General features: G+C 34.8%; 1 protein-coding gene across 2 annotated transcripts in view; it reads left to right on the forward strand.

Moving 5' to 3' along the window:
• Nucleotides 1-19124, forward strand: part of BAI3 (brain-specific angiogenesis inhibitor 3) — a 466801-nt gene that overhangs the window by 230547 nt on the left and 217130 nt on the right. For both annotated transcript variants that reach the window (XM_010003267.1, XM_010003258.1), the window contains 2 exons: nt 1997-2065; nt 6465-6573. In XM_010003267.1, coding sequence (XP_010001569.1) covers nt 1997-2065; nt 6465-6573 — 178 coding nt within the window. The remainder of the gene's footprint in view (nt 1-1996; nt 2066-6464; nt 6574-19124) is intronic.

Here is a 19124-nt window from a genome sequence, read left to right on the forward strand (position 1 = left end):
ACTCTACCTTGTAAAACTCTTCGCCAAAATCATAATGTCCTAGAGGAGATGTGATTACAGTGCCATGAAACTGCTTTGACCAGTATAGCTTATTTAATTGAGGAACCAATAGAGCTGTAAAATTTTCCTAGCTTAAGTTGCATTTGCAAATTATGATTTCCCCACCTGGTTAAACTGGCAAATCCTTTGTAATGACTACTAAATGTAACTTTTCAGTATACTTTATTTTGCTACTGAATAATTGAAAGAGATGTTGTCTTGGTATATAAGCAATATGTAGCTACATTTTGCACTTTTTATCTTTAGCTTGACTGAAGTTTTACCCTCTGTATCATTTCAAACTGGTTCAAACCATGAGAACTTTTTTTTCTTTTATGTCCTGTCTTTAATCTCCATTATCTTGCCCCAATGCATACGTGTCATTTTCACAGGAGATTCATGAGGCATTTCCTTTCTTTTCATGAAGTTTTGTTACTGAAGTTTATGGATATTTTGCTACTGTGCCCTCATTAATGTACAGGATTATTTTGCTGAAATTCACCAAATTCTCAGTAAGCTCTATATTAAATTTGCCACATTAAAGCAATTTTTACCCATTTAAATTTTATGGTTAGCATAATTATCTTCCTAATGATGAGGCAAAGATAGATCTTCTTACTTGTCAAGTAGTTAGTGTTAAGACTTGATTCAACTGGTAATGATGTTTTTATGTAAACATTTTTACAAGTTTTATTTTGTTTTGTGTCCCACAATGTTTTTCTTATGTGGTTGTGAGTTGTCTAAAATGTCTGCAATATCTCATATTTTGAAATTAATGTGTTTTCAAGCACAACCACTGGATCCATAGTACACTAAGGCTGGAAGTTATTTCACTCTCATTTCAGTCACTGTGCAGTCAAATGCTTTGTATTTTCATTAAATAGTGAGTTAAAGTAAATTCTTACTTAACTTTATCTGCACCTTACTTACCCCACTAAAATGGCTAAAAAGTAAGTGCAGGTAAAGGAATAGCCACTTAAAAGTTTTTCATAGGTTGCATGGACCTTAATTGCATTCTTCAGCTAAGGTCAGTATCTTTCTGTAGTATACTACATGTGTCTTTTATGAAGGAAGAGATAAATTGTAGTTGACAGGCTGTAGACAAAATTGTCATTCTAGATAAAGCATGATACAGAGCTGAGAAGAACAAACTGCATAAATTCTTAGCTTTTTAAAGATTAAAAAGTTAGGAATACAAATTGATAGAGACAGTAGACAAAATTAGAAAGGAAAGATCACCACAAACACTTAGAATAAAACTATTTTTAAAATGTATGATTTAAAAGCTTAATGCCCTGGCTTTTTTTTTTTTTTTTTTTTTTTTTTTTTAGCTTATGGTTAAATGAATAGGATAATCAAATTAAGAAATTAACAGTTTAAAGTCCAAATAACAGAAATTATTCATTCCTTTTCTGTTGAAATTACTAAAATGGCAGAAGCAAATGTAACTTTTTAAAAGTAAGATGCACCTGGTTTCACACAGCATTTATCAATGAAATATCATTGTAACATTTATCAGTGAAATATAATTGTATTCCCTATTTATGGTCATTAAGGATAATTTTAATGTTTTGAATAGAAACTAGTGACCCTGTTTTTTTTAGTGTATTTTATTTACAAAATACCTAATTGTCTATTTGCTGAAATGACAGCAATTTGAAAAGAGAAGACCTTCACATTTACAAGTTTAACAAGTTTAAAATGGCTTATATTTTATACACAGCAGCACTGTGGAACCTGATTATATGGCCAGAAATAAATAATTAACCATAAAATTAATGTGCCCTTTTATCAGTCCAATATGTTATTTTTTAAACTCTTCCAGTGACAGAAAATAGGCTGCAGAACTACATTCAAAATAGAGGAAAGAAAACTTTCTTAATGTCAATTTAAGAATACAACAGTTTAGGTCATTGAAAGTAATTTTGTGTTTTCTTTTATCTAATTGATTTTTCAGAACTTCTTTCAAATCATTAGTAACCTCTTAGATGAAGAAAACAAAGAGAAATGGGAAGATGCACAACAGGTAAGATGTGCAGTTTGTAACTCATCAATTGGAAACTATGACTGTTGCAAGATTCGGTGTTTCAGAAGTCACACATTGTTTCAGTAAGCCATGATAAAGTGGGATGTATTGTTTCACACTCTACTGCAGGTGAAAGGAAATCCTATGTGAGACAATATTTTGGAAATAACTGATCTTTAAAAAAAAAAAAAAAAGTAATTACAAGACTCATTGGCTAATTACTTAGATTAAAATTATATAAGAATATAAGGCACTTCTCTTGATGAACAGATTTCCATTGATTTCCATGAGGAAGATTTATTATTTCTTTTCTTTTGAAGTAGATGCAACTCACCTACAGAGCTCAGACACCACCACCAAAGAACTTACAGAAATCCAAACTCTAGACCTTTTTTAAAAGGCTCTATTTAGGAGAACAGCTGTGTTCCTTACTACTGAGGACTAAGTTAGATATTCTGATAGCACTTTATAAAATAGTGAAGTCTAAAAAACCCAATTACTTTATTATTAAAGAGTTTCAATTTTAATGAAAACAGTTTTTTGCTTGGATATAAGTATTTCTTGCATGCTTATATTGAGAACATTATAGGACAATGTTAATATTTATGCTCATGAACATGACAATAGGATTATCAGATTTATGCAGATACAAATAACAGCGTCAAAGGGGGTGAATTCCAAAAGAATAATCACTATATGCGTGTCCCTGTATACTCTTTAGCTATCTGTTATTTGCCACAGACAAAAGCAAGAAAACAGCTTATGTAGGTCTTTGGTCTGGTCTTGTATGTTTCTTGCCCCTGTATTATAGAGATACTTGAAATTGTTTACTTTTAATGGGGTTTTCATTAAATCACTAGGTGGTTGAAGGTCTTCAGAGCTGTTTAACTTTTTATAATATAGAAAAGGGAAGATCAGGAAGATCAGTTTTTGCTACCAATTCAAACCTTGCAGTAGACACATGATGGATGCTGCAGCTGACCCATGGTAATTTAGTCAGCAATCGTAACTTTCTTTTGTTCTGTTTCTGTTCCTGTTTATAAGAGCCAGCTACAAAAATAGACAAAGTATGTCACTTCACTGGTGGTGGATGGCACCAGCAAAATCACATGCATGTGGGCAGTTTCCATAAAGAGCATCAAGATTTTCCAGCATTAAGCAACTATTTTAGCCCTGCTAATGAACAGACAGGATATCACTCCTTATGTTATCAGGCTTGTCTTCTACCTCCACCTTGCCTGCCCATGCTGTGTTCACCATCTGTCCCACAAAGATCAGGGGATGAGAGTAACCTGAGAGGAAATGTTGAGATCATGGAGGTAAAGGAGAGACCAATAAATTTCCAGTTCTCTCCCCTCATTGCTCCTGATAGAAGGCAGTAGTGTTGAAAAAGGGAGAAGAGACAAGTTTTTTCTGCTTTTCTGTAGCTTCTTCTCTGTGCTTGGTAATTAGTTTTCTTGTAGTCCTGAATACAGCACAGGCAGGCAAGTACTAAGATGAGCTGAACGTGGGAGTAGTGGGGCCATAGCAGTCTGGTGACAAAGCTGGGGAATTCACTAAATCCTGGACCCAGGAGCTATGGCATCTGAAGAAAGCTAGTCTTTTAACATCTAAAAACCTTTGGTCTTTTAACTGTTCTCAAGCAGTTTCACAATCCATCTCAAGGAAGCTATTGAAGGAAGTAGCTCTTGATATGGCTAGGAAGGGTGAGCTGGAATCCTAAGTACTCCTGAGATTATTTTTGTTCTTCATCATTAGACCCAAAAAAAAAAAAAAAAAAAAAGTTTTCTTATACAAGATATTATTTTCTAACGTATTTTAGATAAAATACTTATATTATTAAATAATAGTATATTATATATATATAATTTTATATATATAATATATAATTATTATATAATTATAATATTATAATTATTATATACTGTGCAAATAATTTTTCAGTTTTTATGTCAAAATCAAGATAGAAAAGAATGTGTGCAAGTCATTATCTGCTGTGAATGCAATCTAGTGTGAACACTATTGACTAAAAAAGAGTAAAGGTGATTCTGTTTCCAATTCAGTCAGTCATCTGACTTTTTTTCTTTTTTTTTATATAATGAAATCCAACCTTGCAAAGCAAGGGGCATTCTAACCAACTTCTTTTCCAGATGGCATGGCTTTCTTGAACTCCACAGCTACTGTTAGCACAGATCTCTTAGGTTGTTTTCTGTACTCTTTGCTGGAAAGAACATCTTATTGTCAGCAAATTGCTGACTTTTAATCAAGTAGACAGCTGTAATGCCTCAGCACATCCTTTTGTCTAGATTAAAGGACAGCAATTGATGCCATTAATTACAGGTTATATGGCATTCAGATAAGCAGCCCTCACTTTTTGGCCTTTTGTTAAAAGCTGATATAAAGCACTGCTCACAGGAAACCACTTCAAGTTCAGAATGTGTAAGCTTGTACTGGTGTTTCAAAACACAGGAGCTATTCTACATATTCTTCATGAGCATCTGCTGGCATCCTATTGATGAACCAGTACTTCAGATATATAAAAATGAAGAGTACCTCTATGACAGTGGCTGTTCAATAATTTCTGCTGCAGTTATTACTATAAAATTTTATGTGCAAGAACTAGGGTGAATTTTTTTTTTTGCTGAAATTTATTCTTGATACATAATCTGGGAATGTGCACGCAATGAATGAGATGGATGCAAAACCCACACTTCCTACCTCAGTATCTCATCATAAGGAAAATGGAAGTTGTCTCCTTCGCCTGCAGCATTTGCAACCTGTTAGGAACATAAATGTAACAACAAATTCTTCATAAAAATGAAGACCTTTTATGAAAAGATCCATGTTAAAAACAAAGCACATTGTGAATGAACTGAGCAGCTTTGGAGTTAGACAGATAAAGCAAGATGAAGATGGAGCACAGTATGCTGGAACATATAGTCTCTGGAGGCCTTTTTTAGAATCTCTAGTCCTGGTAGTGGAAAGTATATGTTGAATGTTGCTCATAAATTGAAATTTGGACATCTCAGTGATATGAAGAAAAAAGCACCATAAACAGGTTGTCCTTGCTTTTCTATTGCAAAATACTGTATTACTGAAGATTATCCAGTTCATAACAGGGCATAACAACTAAAAATTATTTTTTATATATGTGAACTGAGAAGAATTTTTAAGCTTGTTGATGACTGCTTTGACCTTTAGTGAAGTTTTGATGATGTGTAACTATTGTTGAATATAACAATTTTTATTATTTTTTTGATGATAGTAGCTTAAAGCTTTGCAAGTAAATTATATCTCTTGGAAATGTGTTATGCCTTACCATTTTGGAAGTCATACTAAGAGGTTGCATTAGCAAGGCAAAGGCTACTGCAGTTTATTTTAGCTTACTCTGTTCGGTTCTGGACTCCCCAGAACAAGACATGGTTGTAATGGAATGAGCCTAGTGAAGAGCCATGAAAATGTTTAGGGAACTGGATCATCTGGTATGCAAGGAGAAGCTATTTTACTTGGAAAAGAGAAAGCTCAGTGAGGATCCTGTCAATGATAAAAATTCCAGTGACGGCGATACTAAAGAATACCAACTCTTCTCAGTTATGTCCACTAATATGACAAGAAGCAAGAGGAAAAACTAAAATACAGCAAATTCCATTTAATATAAGTAAAACCTTTTCACTGTGAGACTGACTGAATTCTAAAACGTGCTTCACATGCAGGCTCTGGGGTCTCTGTGCTGGGAGATGTTAAGAAATCCAACTGAATATGGTCCCGGGCAACCTGCTAGAGCTGATCTTGCTCTGAGCAGGGGGTTGAACTAGACCATCTCCAGAGGCTTCCTCCAAGCTCAGCTATTCTATTATTCTACTAGTCCACATCAGCAATGAAAATAGGATTTCCAGTAATGATTTATAATACTTAAATATGGATTAAAGCAACAAAGGTTTATCATGCTGTGGAGGCCATGGTGAGATTTGCATTCAGCCATCTGCGTCAGTAGTTCTGAAGTTACTGAAGATATCCTCCAGATAAAAGCAAAAAGAAAAAAAGTAATTAATATTGTTCTGGAATATGAAGTGCTTTAACCATTAGTTAAAGTAATGGCAAATACTTTATCCTTTTTTTTTTTTTTTTTTTTTTTTTTAAATTTTGTGCATGTGTGTGAAATCCGGTGACTTGGAGCAAATATTCCACAGTTCCAGTGCAAAGGTGATTTCCTGTAGCTTTATGGGAAGTAGTTATTTAACTGTGACAGAAAATTTTTGATATTACAACATGGGAAGAGCAGTTTGATTGTTAAGTCTCACTTTTTTTTTTTTTTAATGGAATTTAGATTTTATTTGGATTTGTTGCTGTGGTGTTTTTGCTGTTGAAGTTACTGGCATGTCTGACCTTCCTTTGTTAGATCTATCCGGGCTCAGTGGAGTTAATGCAGGTGATTGAAGATTTTATACACATTGTTGGAATGGGAATGATGGACTTTCAGAATTCATACCTTATGACTGGAAATGTAGGTAAGAAATAGGAATGTCTTCTATCAAATTTATTGAAAATGAGAAATTGCAAGTATGTACTGTAAAGTTGCCGCTCCTATCACAATCCAGGCTGGGCTGCTTCTCATCCTCCATATTTCATCTGTTGCTTGCTTATATCCATTCTGGTTTAAAAAACACTTGCTATGCCTTACACATTGGACTTCTCCATAATGGTTTCTCAAGAGTTAAATACAAAATTCTCAGACTTAAAAAAAAAATAATATAGAAAATACTCATCAGAATACTAAGAACTGTAGGTGTATGTTAGAGCGTTTCCCGGATATGCAGTATTTGAGATCATAATTTGAAAAATCATGCTCATTAATATAATAATTATATACTTCAGCTTGAGAAATAAGTTAAGCCTATGGCTTCTTAAATCTGTTTTTTCTCTGTGTAACAGTTTTCAAAATTTTATTCAGATTTATTTTTCAAACTTTGTTTTCTAGCACTGTAGATTTGCCAGTCAATATAATAAATAATAATAAACATCATAGAATCAAAGACTCATAAAATGGTTAAAGTTGGAAGGGACCTTAAAGATCATCAGGTTCCAACCTCCCTGCTATGAGCAGGGACATCTCACACTAGACCAGGCTGCACAAGCCTCATCCAACCTGGCCTTAAACACCTCCAAGTAGGGGGCTTCCACAACCTCTCTAGATAACCTATTCCAGCACCTTACTACCCTCATGGTGAAGAATTTCTTCCTGATGTCTAAATTAAATCTCCTCTGTTTCAGTTTAAGACCATTACCCCTTGTCCTATCACTGCCCTCTCTGATGAAAAGCCCCTCCCCAGCTTTCCCATAGCCCGTTCAAGTACTGGAAGGCTGCTGTAAGTTTTCCCTGGAGCCTTCTCTTCTCTAGACTGAACAGCCCCAACTCTCTCAGCCTGTTTTCATAGCAGAGCTGCTCCAGGCCTTTGATCATCTTGATGGCCTTTCTCTGGACCTTCTCCAACAGCTTGATGTCTTTCCTGTGCTGAGAGGTCCAGAGATGTACACAGTATTCTAGGTGTGGACTCACCAGAGCAGAGTAGAGGGGCAGAATTGTCCAGTTTATATTTTGATTGACAGGACTGTGTAAACTAGCCCCTTTTAGGCACAGTCTTGTATTGGAGACATGTCAAAGAACTCACCTAAAAGAACTCCTGGGTTCTTAAAATGTTTAAAACATTTCAGTAGGCAGTATGTGGAAACTTTAGCTTCTAACCGGTGATTTATTATTTCTGTTGTTTACTGTTTGGACTGTCATACTACTTATAGTTTCTTCCAGTTGTCTGGCCTTCATTCTGCTAGACCCTGCACAAACTCATAAAGAAAAGACAGTATCTTTCTTGAAATACTTGTTCTATTGTATTTTTATGAAAAATAAAATATAAGCTTATTTAAAGAACATAGATATTTTAGGCATTCAGGAGAAGCTCTGTTCTTAACTATGTAACCATCAAAGGAACAGAAAAAAGCTGAGAAAAGTAAAATGAATTTATAGGTTTATTCTGAATACCTAGCTCTGTGCCTTGACATTGTGGCATGAGTTTATCCTTTCCTTGATCAGTCAACCATCAAAAAAGGACAGGGTCACTGCTATGCTACTTACTGACCAGAATACTTGAGCTCCTGTGACAGAGAATCAGAATCACAGATCACAGGATCACCAAGGCTGGAAAAGACCTTTGAAATCATCAAGTCCAGCCTATGACCTAACACCATCACATCAGCTAGAGACATGGTGAGATTGGGACCGAAAATTGTTATCAGCAAGGAGTAATTTCTTATTTTCATGAACAAGGAAGGAATGTATCTGGAATAATTCAGTTTAATAATTCAGAGAGTTGGCGTAATTGCATCTGTCTGGCTAGGTACTTGGAACTTAGGGAATGCTTATGTTGATCTCAACTGAGATGAATGAACTATATGGTTGTTGTTGTCTTACCATTAATTCTGTTACATCAACAAAAGTTTAAAAATGTGTGAGGTCTTGTAATAAAATTCTTGTTCTTTAAGTCTACAAATGCATTCCATGCAGGAGGCAAATATGTACAGAAAAGAGGTTCAGCTTTTGTATATTCATCTTTAAACAGGACTATCCAATAGTTATTCCTCAGTTATTTAGCATAAAATATTCCCTCAGCATCTTCAGGTATTTTAAAAGCTTTTTTCTGTGTTTTCATTTTAGAATCACTTTGCAGTTCAGATATGTGAGAAAAGGATTCAGTACTGAAGATTAACTACTGCTTCCTGTTAGGAAAAAAAACACTTCTGTAGAAAGTTTTGCAGCATTGTACTGAGATCTTGGTTTCCTTCCTCTAATTTAAGTTAATTTTTGATTGAATGGCACTATTGTGGTCCATATGCAATTCGGACATCTAATTGTGTTTGACAGATGTGCTAATCTCCTGAGATTCCTCACAGATAGAATTTTATGTTCTCTTTTCTTTCAAGACATAGAATCAAGTAACTGTGGCTTAAGAACTTACTGTGCAACAGCTACTCTACAGTGATTGTCCATTGCACATTCTAAGCTCATGGCACATGGGAAGTGATGAAAGTTACCTTTATTATAGGGTAGGCTATACCAAACCACATTGTTTTACATTTTAAAGTGCCCAAGTAGGTCCATAAGGGCAGTTGCCATGACACTGTTAAGCTTTCCAGTGTGGTGGCTTTTAACTCCAATATTTCATTGCTTCTGAACAAAATATCAGAGATTGGTTCCAAATCCAGGTGATCCAATATCTGTGCTTCAGCATTTATTTAGGTCGTCCAGTCAAATCAAATGCATTTCCATGAAAACAAGATCCATCTCCTCGTACCTTCTCTTTCAATAATAGAGAATATGCTATGGGAAACTTAACAAATGTAAATCCAACAATTTGCTTTGATCATGCATGGCTGGAACAGGTGGCATTTGTTTTGTGTGCTCTCAGTTCTATACTATATTTCTTTGTCATAGTTTGACTCAGAAACAACAATTAAACCAGCGACAATAATGCTCTCGATTCCCTCCCCCTTCCACCCAGGTAGAGAAGGAGAGAGATAATTGAGAGAGACTTTTTGGATTGAAAACTGAACTAGACAGCTTTAATTAAATACTAATGATCGAGCAGACAGGAGCTGAGGGGAGAGTTGTGTGGGTCAGGAATGCACAGGCCTAGGGATCAACAGTGATGGATAGAGGGAGTCCTCCCTGGATGCTGGCCATGGATGGAAGAGAAGGGAAGAAGAAGAAGCAGCAGGAGCTTGACTTCCATGATCTCTGATGTTATACCGAGAGCTACGTAGATATTATGGGATGGAATGCTGTCTTTGGCCAGGTTTGCCATCTATCTAGTCTGCTCCTCCCTACAGGAAGGTTGTAGATATGATTCTTCTGCTCCTTTAGCATCCAAAACTGGATGCTAAAAAAAGTAGAGTGAAATGTCCTTGGCACCTCAGCAGTGTCATAAACATTCCAGCATTATCAGTCCACTTGCTGGAAAACTTGCTGCTACTTAAAAGAAAGTTCACTGGAGTAAAAAAAAAATCAGTAAAAAGAAAATTGGCTTCATCCTGGCTCAAAACAGGACATTCTTTAAGAAGTTATTTGATAAAATAAAAGCTTCTGATAGGAGATAGAAGCCTCCTTCCTCATTCTGTTCCTTTTCTTCAAGTGAAAAAAAACAGGAACTTTTGCTACCACTCAAAGTCCCTGAATTAGCTGAAAATACAGACCCAACTGCAAAGATACAACATGTAGTGGGAGAAAAGCTTTTAAAATGTATTACTATTCTATGTCAATCACTTGCTTTTTGTTTTCTTTGTTTTAAAACATGAATTCCTGATTTTAGATTAAAGAATCAACCTTGGCTTTTAACAGCTTTTTCAACTTTTTTTGAAATCTAAAAGCCTAAGCAGATCCACCTGAGGGCTTTGACCTATTCGGGGTCCCATCACAGTAAACCATGAAGAACTCTGAAGCAGTGTGCTAAGAGCATGGCTGAACTGCTATCAAGAAATGTTAATGCTTTAATTTTTAGAATTGCTAGACTGGAAGATTGTAGGGCCACAAGCATAACTAGTTTTTAAAGACATAGGTGGAATCTGTAACTGGAAATAGAGAGCAGTATTAGGAGATACATATTTCTATGGCAGATTAGGATTCTTTGGTAAAGGAAAATTTTCCCTCTGTTTTCAAATAAATTTCCTTAAGAGCAACAGCCAAAAAATGGTTAAAGGAAAGTCTGTTGTCAAAAATCAGGTTTATAGGTCTTAGGAGATATTAATGAGAACACCAAATAATCTTGAAGTGCAGTGCGTTGTCATGGTTGTTATTTGGAACTGACAGAAAATAAACAGAATATTCAGCATGAGAAGAGCCACTTTTGTAAATGTTAACATTGTGAATATTGTTTGAGTGATCAGCAGTGTTCTAAAGTACGCAGATATCACAAAGGTATTTAGACAAGTCAAAGAGAGGAAAAACTGAACATCTCCAGGGGGTATAGCAAACTGAAAAGGGGATATTCACTGGCAGATTAAATTCAGTGTTGACAGAGCATGTAAGAGGGACTAGTTCAAACCATGCATAATGTAGGAATCTAAAAGGATTCAGTAAAATCCCATGGTCACTTTTCAGTACACTTCAGAGGAAAGAATAGCATTACTGTGCAAAAAGAGCAGTCTAAATAAAATACAGTATTTAAAAAAAATAATAAAAATCAGTTTCCATCACTTGCAATGCTCTTTTCAATTTAGATTATATGGTTTGAATTAATTTTACTTACTTTAAGCATCACAAAGTTTGCCAAAATCACCTTAAATTTCCTTTATAGTCAATGGAAACTTGCTCAGAAGAGCAATACCACCTGAGACATCTAAAATAAGGCATAGGTTGCCTTCTAGAAGTTCTCCCACTGGCTATAAAGACAGGCTAGTGACTAGCTTAGATGATTCATATCATCTAAAGCAAACAGGAGTGCTACCTTGTGAGTAAACATAACCTGTGAACACAGAAAGATTCAGAACAGCATGATAAAAAAATTAACAGACTGAGAACTGGAATTATTAGAATAGATACTTGAGAACAGATTGTTAAAAGGAAACTAGATATAAACAACTGAAAAGTGAATGATAAGAGAAACTAGGCTGATATCTCTGATTAAGCTTACTCACAGGAAAAACAAAGATTCCTAACCAAATTGTGCATTAACATCATTAATTCTGAAAGAGCATGAGGTCAAAGACTTAAGAGGAAGAAAATAAAAACAAGTAGATGTCTGTGTAGTGAATTCAGTGAGCTATGTTATTATATGAAAAAATGAAGAGGTGTAAGTCATGCTTCCATGCATAAATCACCTTCTAACTAACAGTCTGTTATCTCTGTTAAAAATGGCTCTTGTGACTTTGTTGCTCTGATGAGTACTCTGATCCAGTATAGTAATTAGTGTATATTTTTTCATTTAAGACTTCATACTGAGCTGCTTAGATAGGCATTATAAATACTTGCAGAAAGCAAAGTCTGATTTCTAGGTGCACAGACAGTCTAGGATGCTATAGAGGAGAAAAATACTTTGAAATATTCCGTTGTCTTGTGTCTTTGCACACCTTCTTGTTCTCCCTTCGATCTGTCATCCCATGTTCGTATCCATGGAATTTGTACCAAAAGGCTGAATAATCCTTCAGGCTGATCTTAAAGTTTTCCAGCCCTAACCAGAGATGTGTAGAAAAGTTAGTGACCAAAGGAGGTTTCAGAAGATGTACCTACCCTAGCAGTAGGACACAAACAATGGTACACTTGCTGAGAATTGAGATTCCTAGAAAAAGAGCAAGCTGAATTCCTCTCTCCTACTGCGGGTTCCTTCACCTTTTCCCAAGGTAAGAGTTTTAGGTCTTGTAAATTGTAGATCCTCTTTATACTCTCTAGAAACCTCTCCACATTATACTTATCCTATTGGCATCTGTCTAGTCTGTTTATCTTTTTTATATCACAGTTAGTGATGTGAATCTTAAATGCAGCACTTGAGATCTGCTGACTCATAGATCATAAATATTGTACTGGCCTAAAATATACCAAGAAACTGAATTGATTATAAGATTTGAAAGGGTCTTTTTCATATATATTGAAGAAGACAGAAAGAAAGACACAACATTGATTTAAACTTGTCCAAAGTTGTAAAGAAAATGTCTAAAATTTTTGGTCAGGAAACAACTATTCTAATAATCATATACATATCTACTAAAAATGAAATTATAATGAAATGATTGCTTTTTCTGAGGCTATGTAGTGCTAAAACACAGTATTATGGATTTTAAAAGGGATATTTGTGGTTAAAAAAGATCAGCTGGTAAAATTTCAGCAGTTCCTCTGAATAGAAATAAAGTTGGACCTTTCATACAAGTGAAAATGGGAATTCCACAGAATGGCCCAAAAGAGTCATTCAGTTCTCTCTCCTTTTTTCATCAAGTTACTCCAGAATGCCCTATATTTTCACAAAGCAGAATGTAAAGGTACAGCCTTCAAGGAACCACTGTGTGGATTGCACTTACTATTTTTAAGAAGCTAAACACGAATCACTCCCTTGTAGTATGTCATCACTCATATGTAAATACCTCTGTAATGTTTAATATAAATATATTTGGTTTTGTTGAGAACAAATTTTCATAAGGACAAAATAAAATGAACTTTGCATGGGTTTGCAATGAAAAACATTCCTTAATAAAAACACAAGTCCCCTTCAATTCATAGAGTATATTTTCTCCCTAGTTTTGAATAGCTAACAAAATATGCAACAACTTAAACCATATTTAGCTAACAATCTTTCCTTATATTTTATCACATTATTGTGCTACATAGACTTTTGCCAGTTTCCGTTGTCTAATATTCCACTTCTCAAAACAGCCTAAGAGTCAGTGTCTGTCATCTTCCTATTTCAGGGTAGGACCTGACTTGTACAACTGTGTCTATGTATATGAATCAAAAAGGACCAAATGCAGGCTTGACAACTGTCCTACACTTGTCCATACTTTTTAATTCCTGGCACGTGCCCAAACAATGTCGAAGCATGGTTCAGGAGATAGTCCAGGTGAGAAACCACTCCTGGTAGGCATAATTAATGGTTTTCTCATTGAACTGTGGTGCACAGCTGGTCACACTCTGTTCTTGGATAGGAGGCATAGTGTTCAGAGTAGTTACAAGTTCTGCTTCTGCCCCTGTACTTTCCACTTATGACTTTGGCTCCTGGTCCTAATCTTTGTTTCACACTCAGATATAGCCTACCCGTCTTTCCTGCCCCAAATCTGTTGGTTGTTTGCTGTTGGTTGAGCAGATGCTCTGTTGCATGAAAGTGGCCATATGTCATATTGCTTCTCCTCAAAAAATCCTTCAACTCCCAAGATTCATACACAGTCAGGGTCACTCTTCTGTTTCCCTATTCTTCATATGCTGAAACCATATGTATTAACCTTCTGGTGGCTAAAGGCTAACAGAAGAAAGTTTTCAGAGAAAAGTAGACAAAATAATAGGAAAACTACAGAGAAAGGTCAACTGGAATTTTTTTTATACCTTATATGCTTCTGTTCCATATATATTCATATAATGTCCTTTGCAGCAGCCTCAGCAATTCCTTGATCAGATCAATATGTTTACTTTAAGAAGACTCAAGCTTTTTCCACTGATTAAAAGAGGAAAACGTCATACACACTTTGAAGGTCTAGGTCATCACAGGATCTGACTTAGTACCTGAAGTAAATGATCAAGAGGTCTTGTTTATTTCTCAATATCAAATAAGCTTATTAAATGATTCACTTTCCTTGAAAATTTAGCCGAGAACAGTGCAAAAAAGAGTACATTTTTTCTCTCTCTTTTCTGAAACTGCAGACTCAGTGATCCTGAGGAAATATTGCTCTCAGTTACTTAAGATTAAAATTACTAGTATCAAAGGAATGTCTGTATGAATCATTATCAAGGAATTTTCACAAATGTGAATAAAAATCTAACTTTATTCTATGGCTATATTCTAAGTAATAGTTATAATTCAGTAGTTAGTTTTGTATATATGATTTACTAATTATCCTTAAAGCCAAATAAATTAACTACTCACTATTTTTAAATGTGTGCTATATTAAACCAGAATAATCTTAAGATGTTTCATGTTGCTACCTTGTATTAAATAAGATAGATGGAGTAAAAGGTTATAAGGAAATTGATATTATAAAACATGCAAACATCCAGGTTTCAGACTAATTAAAAATAAAGTCTCCAACATGAACAGCTGTGTCTGCAGCCCATTTGTGGAAATAACTTTTTACAGCATTTAAGTATATGTATCTTAAATTCCTGTATCCTTCCTAAATTTCTACCTCTGAAAACTCTTTTCTGAATAATTCTGTTTATAGGCCCCTTTTTACATGAGCCATTGAAATTGGTGGTTTTTAAAGGAATATTGTTTTATCACAGACCATTTTTTGGCAGGTTCACTTATGTATTGTGCTGAGAAATTACGTATCTGAGTTTGTTTACTTCTTTGCCTTAGCTATATCTTTAGGTGACTCCCAAAAATTTCCAAGTAGAATGAGGCTTAAGGGGTTGCAAATTTAGAGTCTGTCATGGTAGTTTAGAGTGCCTAAATAACAAGATGTAACGCCACAGAGACTCGTGACTCATTCTAGGATTTTGTGCCCCTATAAGGCAATTCCTACAACAGTGTCCAGCAGTCATCTGGTGGTGCATCAGTGAGAGGTTGACAGCTAGAGATGGTGTGACTAAGTACTGTAAATAGCAAAGTTCACCCTCAGTTTTAATGAATTCTACAGGGTTTTGTTAATCACTCCCACTGAAAAAGAAAGAAGAATCAAAATAATTAAACAAAATATAAATTCACTAAAGTAGACATAAACCCAAGGAATCATAATTTCAGCTGGTAAAAGCTAGCAAAAGTCAGTGGAAGTAGACTGATTTCCTATCTGAGGCTAGAGTCAACAGACCACATTGCTAACAAAGACTTAGGAGACAGCTATTAGTTCTGCATTTACTTGCAGTGTGTCAGAGAGAGGTCTACTACCCAAAAATTACCTCCATTGTGAATGTGGAGGTAGCATAGTTTATACCAAGCTAAGGATGTGGCATTCTGGCTTTTCAGGGGAAAAAAAAAATAAAATAAAATTAAAAACCCAACCCACAACAGAAAAACCACCAAAAAAACCCAAACCAAAAGCAACGACGATTAAAAAAATAAAATAAAAAGCCATGTAAACATATGCAAATACAATTCTGAGTAACTATGTTTGTGGCTGTGTATTTATTTATTTATTTGTTTGGTTTTAGTATGGAGAGTTGGACTTCAGCACTTAGACCAAAGATACTACATATATCTCTGCAATTCTGTTAAGATCAGATTTTGCAATGGTAACAAAGCTAACAGTGTCAGTATGATCAGTCCAAAGCTTCCCAAAGCATCCATGCACTGGGTTTGCTACAAGGAAGAACAGGGTTGGAAAACTATGAAGTATATTTTCTGAAGTTGTAAGTTCACTCATTTCATCAGTATTGGTTTGCTTTCCCTTTACTTCATTTGTGAGTTGTAGGAACCTATTTGCTGTTCTAGAGAGAGAGGAGAGAGAGGATCTTTGATAAGGTTTGTAATAGAAACTAAAGTATTTTTTTTTCCTTTTTTTTTTTTCCTTTTATTTTCTTTCTTTATTGTTTACAGTGGGACTAAAATCTTTTTCTCACTCAAAAAACATGGTACAGCTCTGTGGCCCATGCTGTTTGAATAATACTAAGTGTAAGGAGCAAGAATGTTTAAATTACCCTCCTATGATGCTGAATTGCTTAATATCGTTGATATTATTGAGATTGTTTTTCTTTTTTGTTTATTTCAATAAGTTCTCTCAACATACATGGAGACATGTAACCAGTCATAGTCAGCATTCCTCTGTTAATCTTTTAAAAATATAGGTTGGGAAATTGTCTCATAGAAAATATATTTGACCTCATGATGTGAATGACTTTTCCTATAATTTGTTTCAAAGCTTATGCAGTTCTTCAATGACTGTTATTTTGAGGAAATATTTTTCTAACTTATAAGGTCTTCCACTTTTAGTGCCACTTACATCAGTTTATAGTTAGCAGTGTTAGTGACATGCCATTGTTTGTAATACATTGCTATTAAAATCTTTCAGCCTCATACTGTCTTGCATTACTCAGAAGTAAAGTATCTTAAAAGGAGGTAGATTTCAAGTTAATCTATGGTAAAAACAGTATATTAGTATAGTAATGTGTCCAGAAAATCCTGTCTCACACTCTAGCAGCATAGCTAGAATGTGAGCTGATCTCACAGGCAAATACTTGGAAACCCATTCATATGTGTATAAATTGTGCCCTTTGGTGAAACAGTTCCTCCCTACATTGGCACAAATATCTCACCTCTAATAAAGCAGAGGAATGGAAAGAAACTGGCCTGCCCAAGGGGAAGAAACTCTGGAACAGTCATCAGGATGACTGCATCTTCAGTGTTCAGCAGTCAGACAGGCTGCTGCATCTGCACATACAAGATTTCTCCCATTTGTGAGGGAAACATACCAAAAATACAGAAAACTTATCCCTCCTTTCTCATTTTTACCTCAAGAGGGTACAATACGTTCGCAAAGATTAAAGGGAATGTCTCATTTTGCCACTGGGTATCTTAGATTGTTCACTGCAAAAGCATAGAATGAATGTTTTTAATGCTCATTTAGCTTTGAAAATTGCATCACTATCTAGGCAATGAAAAATAATGTTCTTCATTCACAGTCAACAATGCACAAAGAAAAGTTAATTTCTGCAAAATGTCTGTCATTTAACTTTGCCAAAATGAACTTATACCTGTTTCTTGGATGAATAGTTCCACTATTGGAAAACATAGGGGGTGATTTTATACCACATCATCTATTTTACATTCCTGGTTGTACTTAGAGATAATTTTCAGAAGTTAAAATTATGGCTATCCAAACCTCTCATAAACTGAAATGATAGGCACTGCACATCAATAAGGTAAGCCATTCAAATATAGCAGTAGTTTATCTACTTAGAAATGGTATTCAACAGCAGAGCTCAGAAGAGTTTTAAGTGTTTATTTTTATACTGTTTATCCCATTATTTGACAAGATATTAGAGGGAGTTTGCTGAATATATGTGTTTGTTCTTTGAATGTACTTGAAGTATGCATTTAGGAGTTTTAAAGGTTGGAAAATAAAGAGACAAAAAAGTCTGTAGGAATTTGGCCATTTTTCCTTCTTGTAGGCATTTGTTCAAATATTTTCTTCTGTTCGTAATTTTTTTTTAATCTTTAAATTATCTTACAGCATGTTAGTTCATAAGCTTTTTAATGTATCATTTGAGGGAATCTCTATCTAGTGATTCACATGCACACTTTTTGTGGATTTTTTTCAATGAATGTAACTTCTATTATTAGCAACAGCTGCTGGATACAAATTTTAACCTGTCACTCAGCATTCTCTATGCTGAAACTAATCTGCACTGTCACTAGTTATAGTGATGTTGAAAGTCTCCTAGCTACAGCTGAGCATGAAATGGGATTGGTCAACCTGCACATTTATTTTATTTTATTTTATTAGATTTTTTTTTTTTTTTTTGCATTTCATGCTTCCCCAGAATAAAGCCTAACCTTCCGTTAAAACAGCTTAAATAAGCCTTGCTACCTCCAAGCTGTGGTGAGCAGTTATCACAGGCTGTCTGACAAGCTAAGAATTGCTAAATTGCCAAACCATTATGCCTTTTAAACTTCTGGTCATACATTAGGACTCGTTGATATTGCCATCTTAATCTTTCATGTCAAAATAGTTTCATTTAGAAGTATCTAAATGGGTTGGATTTTTTAATTCAGAAATACTCTATTGAGGCTTGGATTTAAGGAGAGAGTAATTCTATAATTGGTGGCTTGGGTTTTCTCAGGGATGTAAAGAAAGCAAGGTCAAGTTACTAATCCAGTGAGGTTTCTTTGTTCTTAGTTTAGTCATTTGGGCCCAGGATTAATTTAATCTGTGACAGAAATAACTAAAAATTCAGGGTTAGTGGTGAATTTAGCAGTGCTAAATTAACTATTTAACCTGATAATCTTAAAGGTCTTTTCTAACCAAACCAATTCTATGATTCTCTGACTCTATGGTTATATAAGAATTCCATAAACATAGCCTAAGGTCATTATTAAAGGTATATAAGTAGGATATAATTAAAAATCCCAAGGAATTCCTTATTAAAACATACTTGCGGGTTTTATTTAAGGGCTTCTGTGCCCCTCCTACCTATCTTGTATAAAATTTCCAGTCTTATAAAGTCTGTTGAATAAAAAATGTTCTTATTCCTATTAATGTGACAACACTAACCGTTTCACTTAACCGATTTTACTTCTTATATTGCTTATGCTAAATTCTCGTCAGTTCCATTTTTAATGTTTATGTGACTGCTGGTGTAATTTTTGTGTTAAAATATTTTCCATGTCCAATTAATTTCTTACTCTAAGCAGCACAACCAGTATGTTGTCTCAGCACA

Source organism: Chaetura pelagica, unplaced genomic scaffold (assembly GCF_000747805.2).
Source record: "Chaetura pelagica isolate M959 unplaced genomic scaffold, ChaPel_1.0 scaffold150, whole genome shotgun sequence".
NCBI lineage: Eukaryota > Metazoa > Chordata > Aves > Apodiformes > Apodidae > Chaetura > Chaetura pelagica.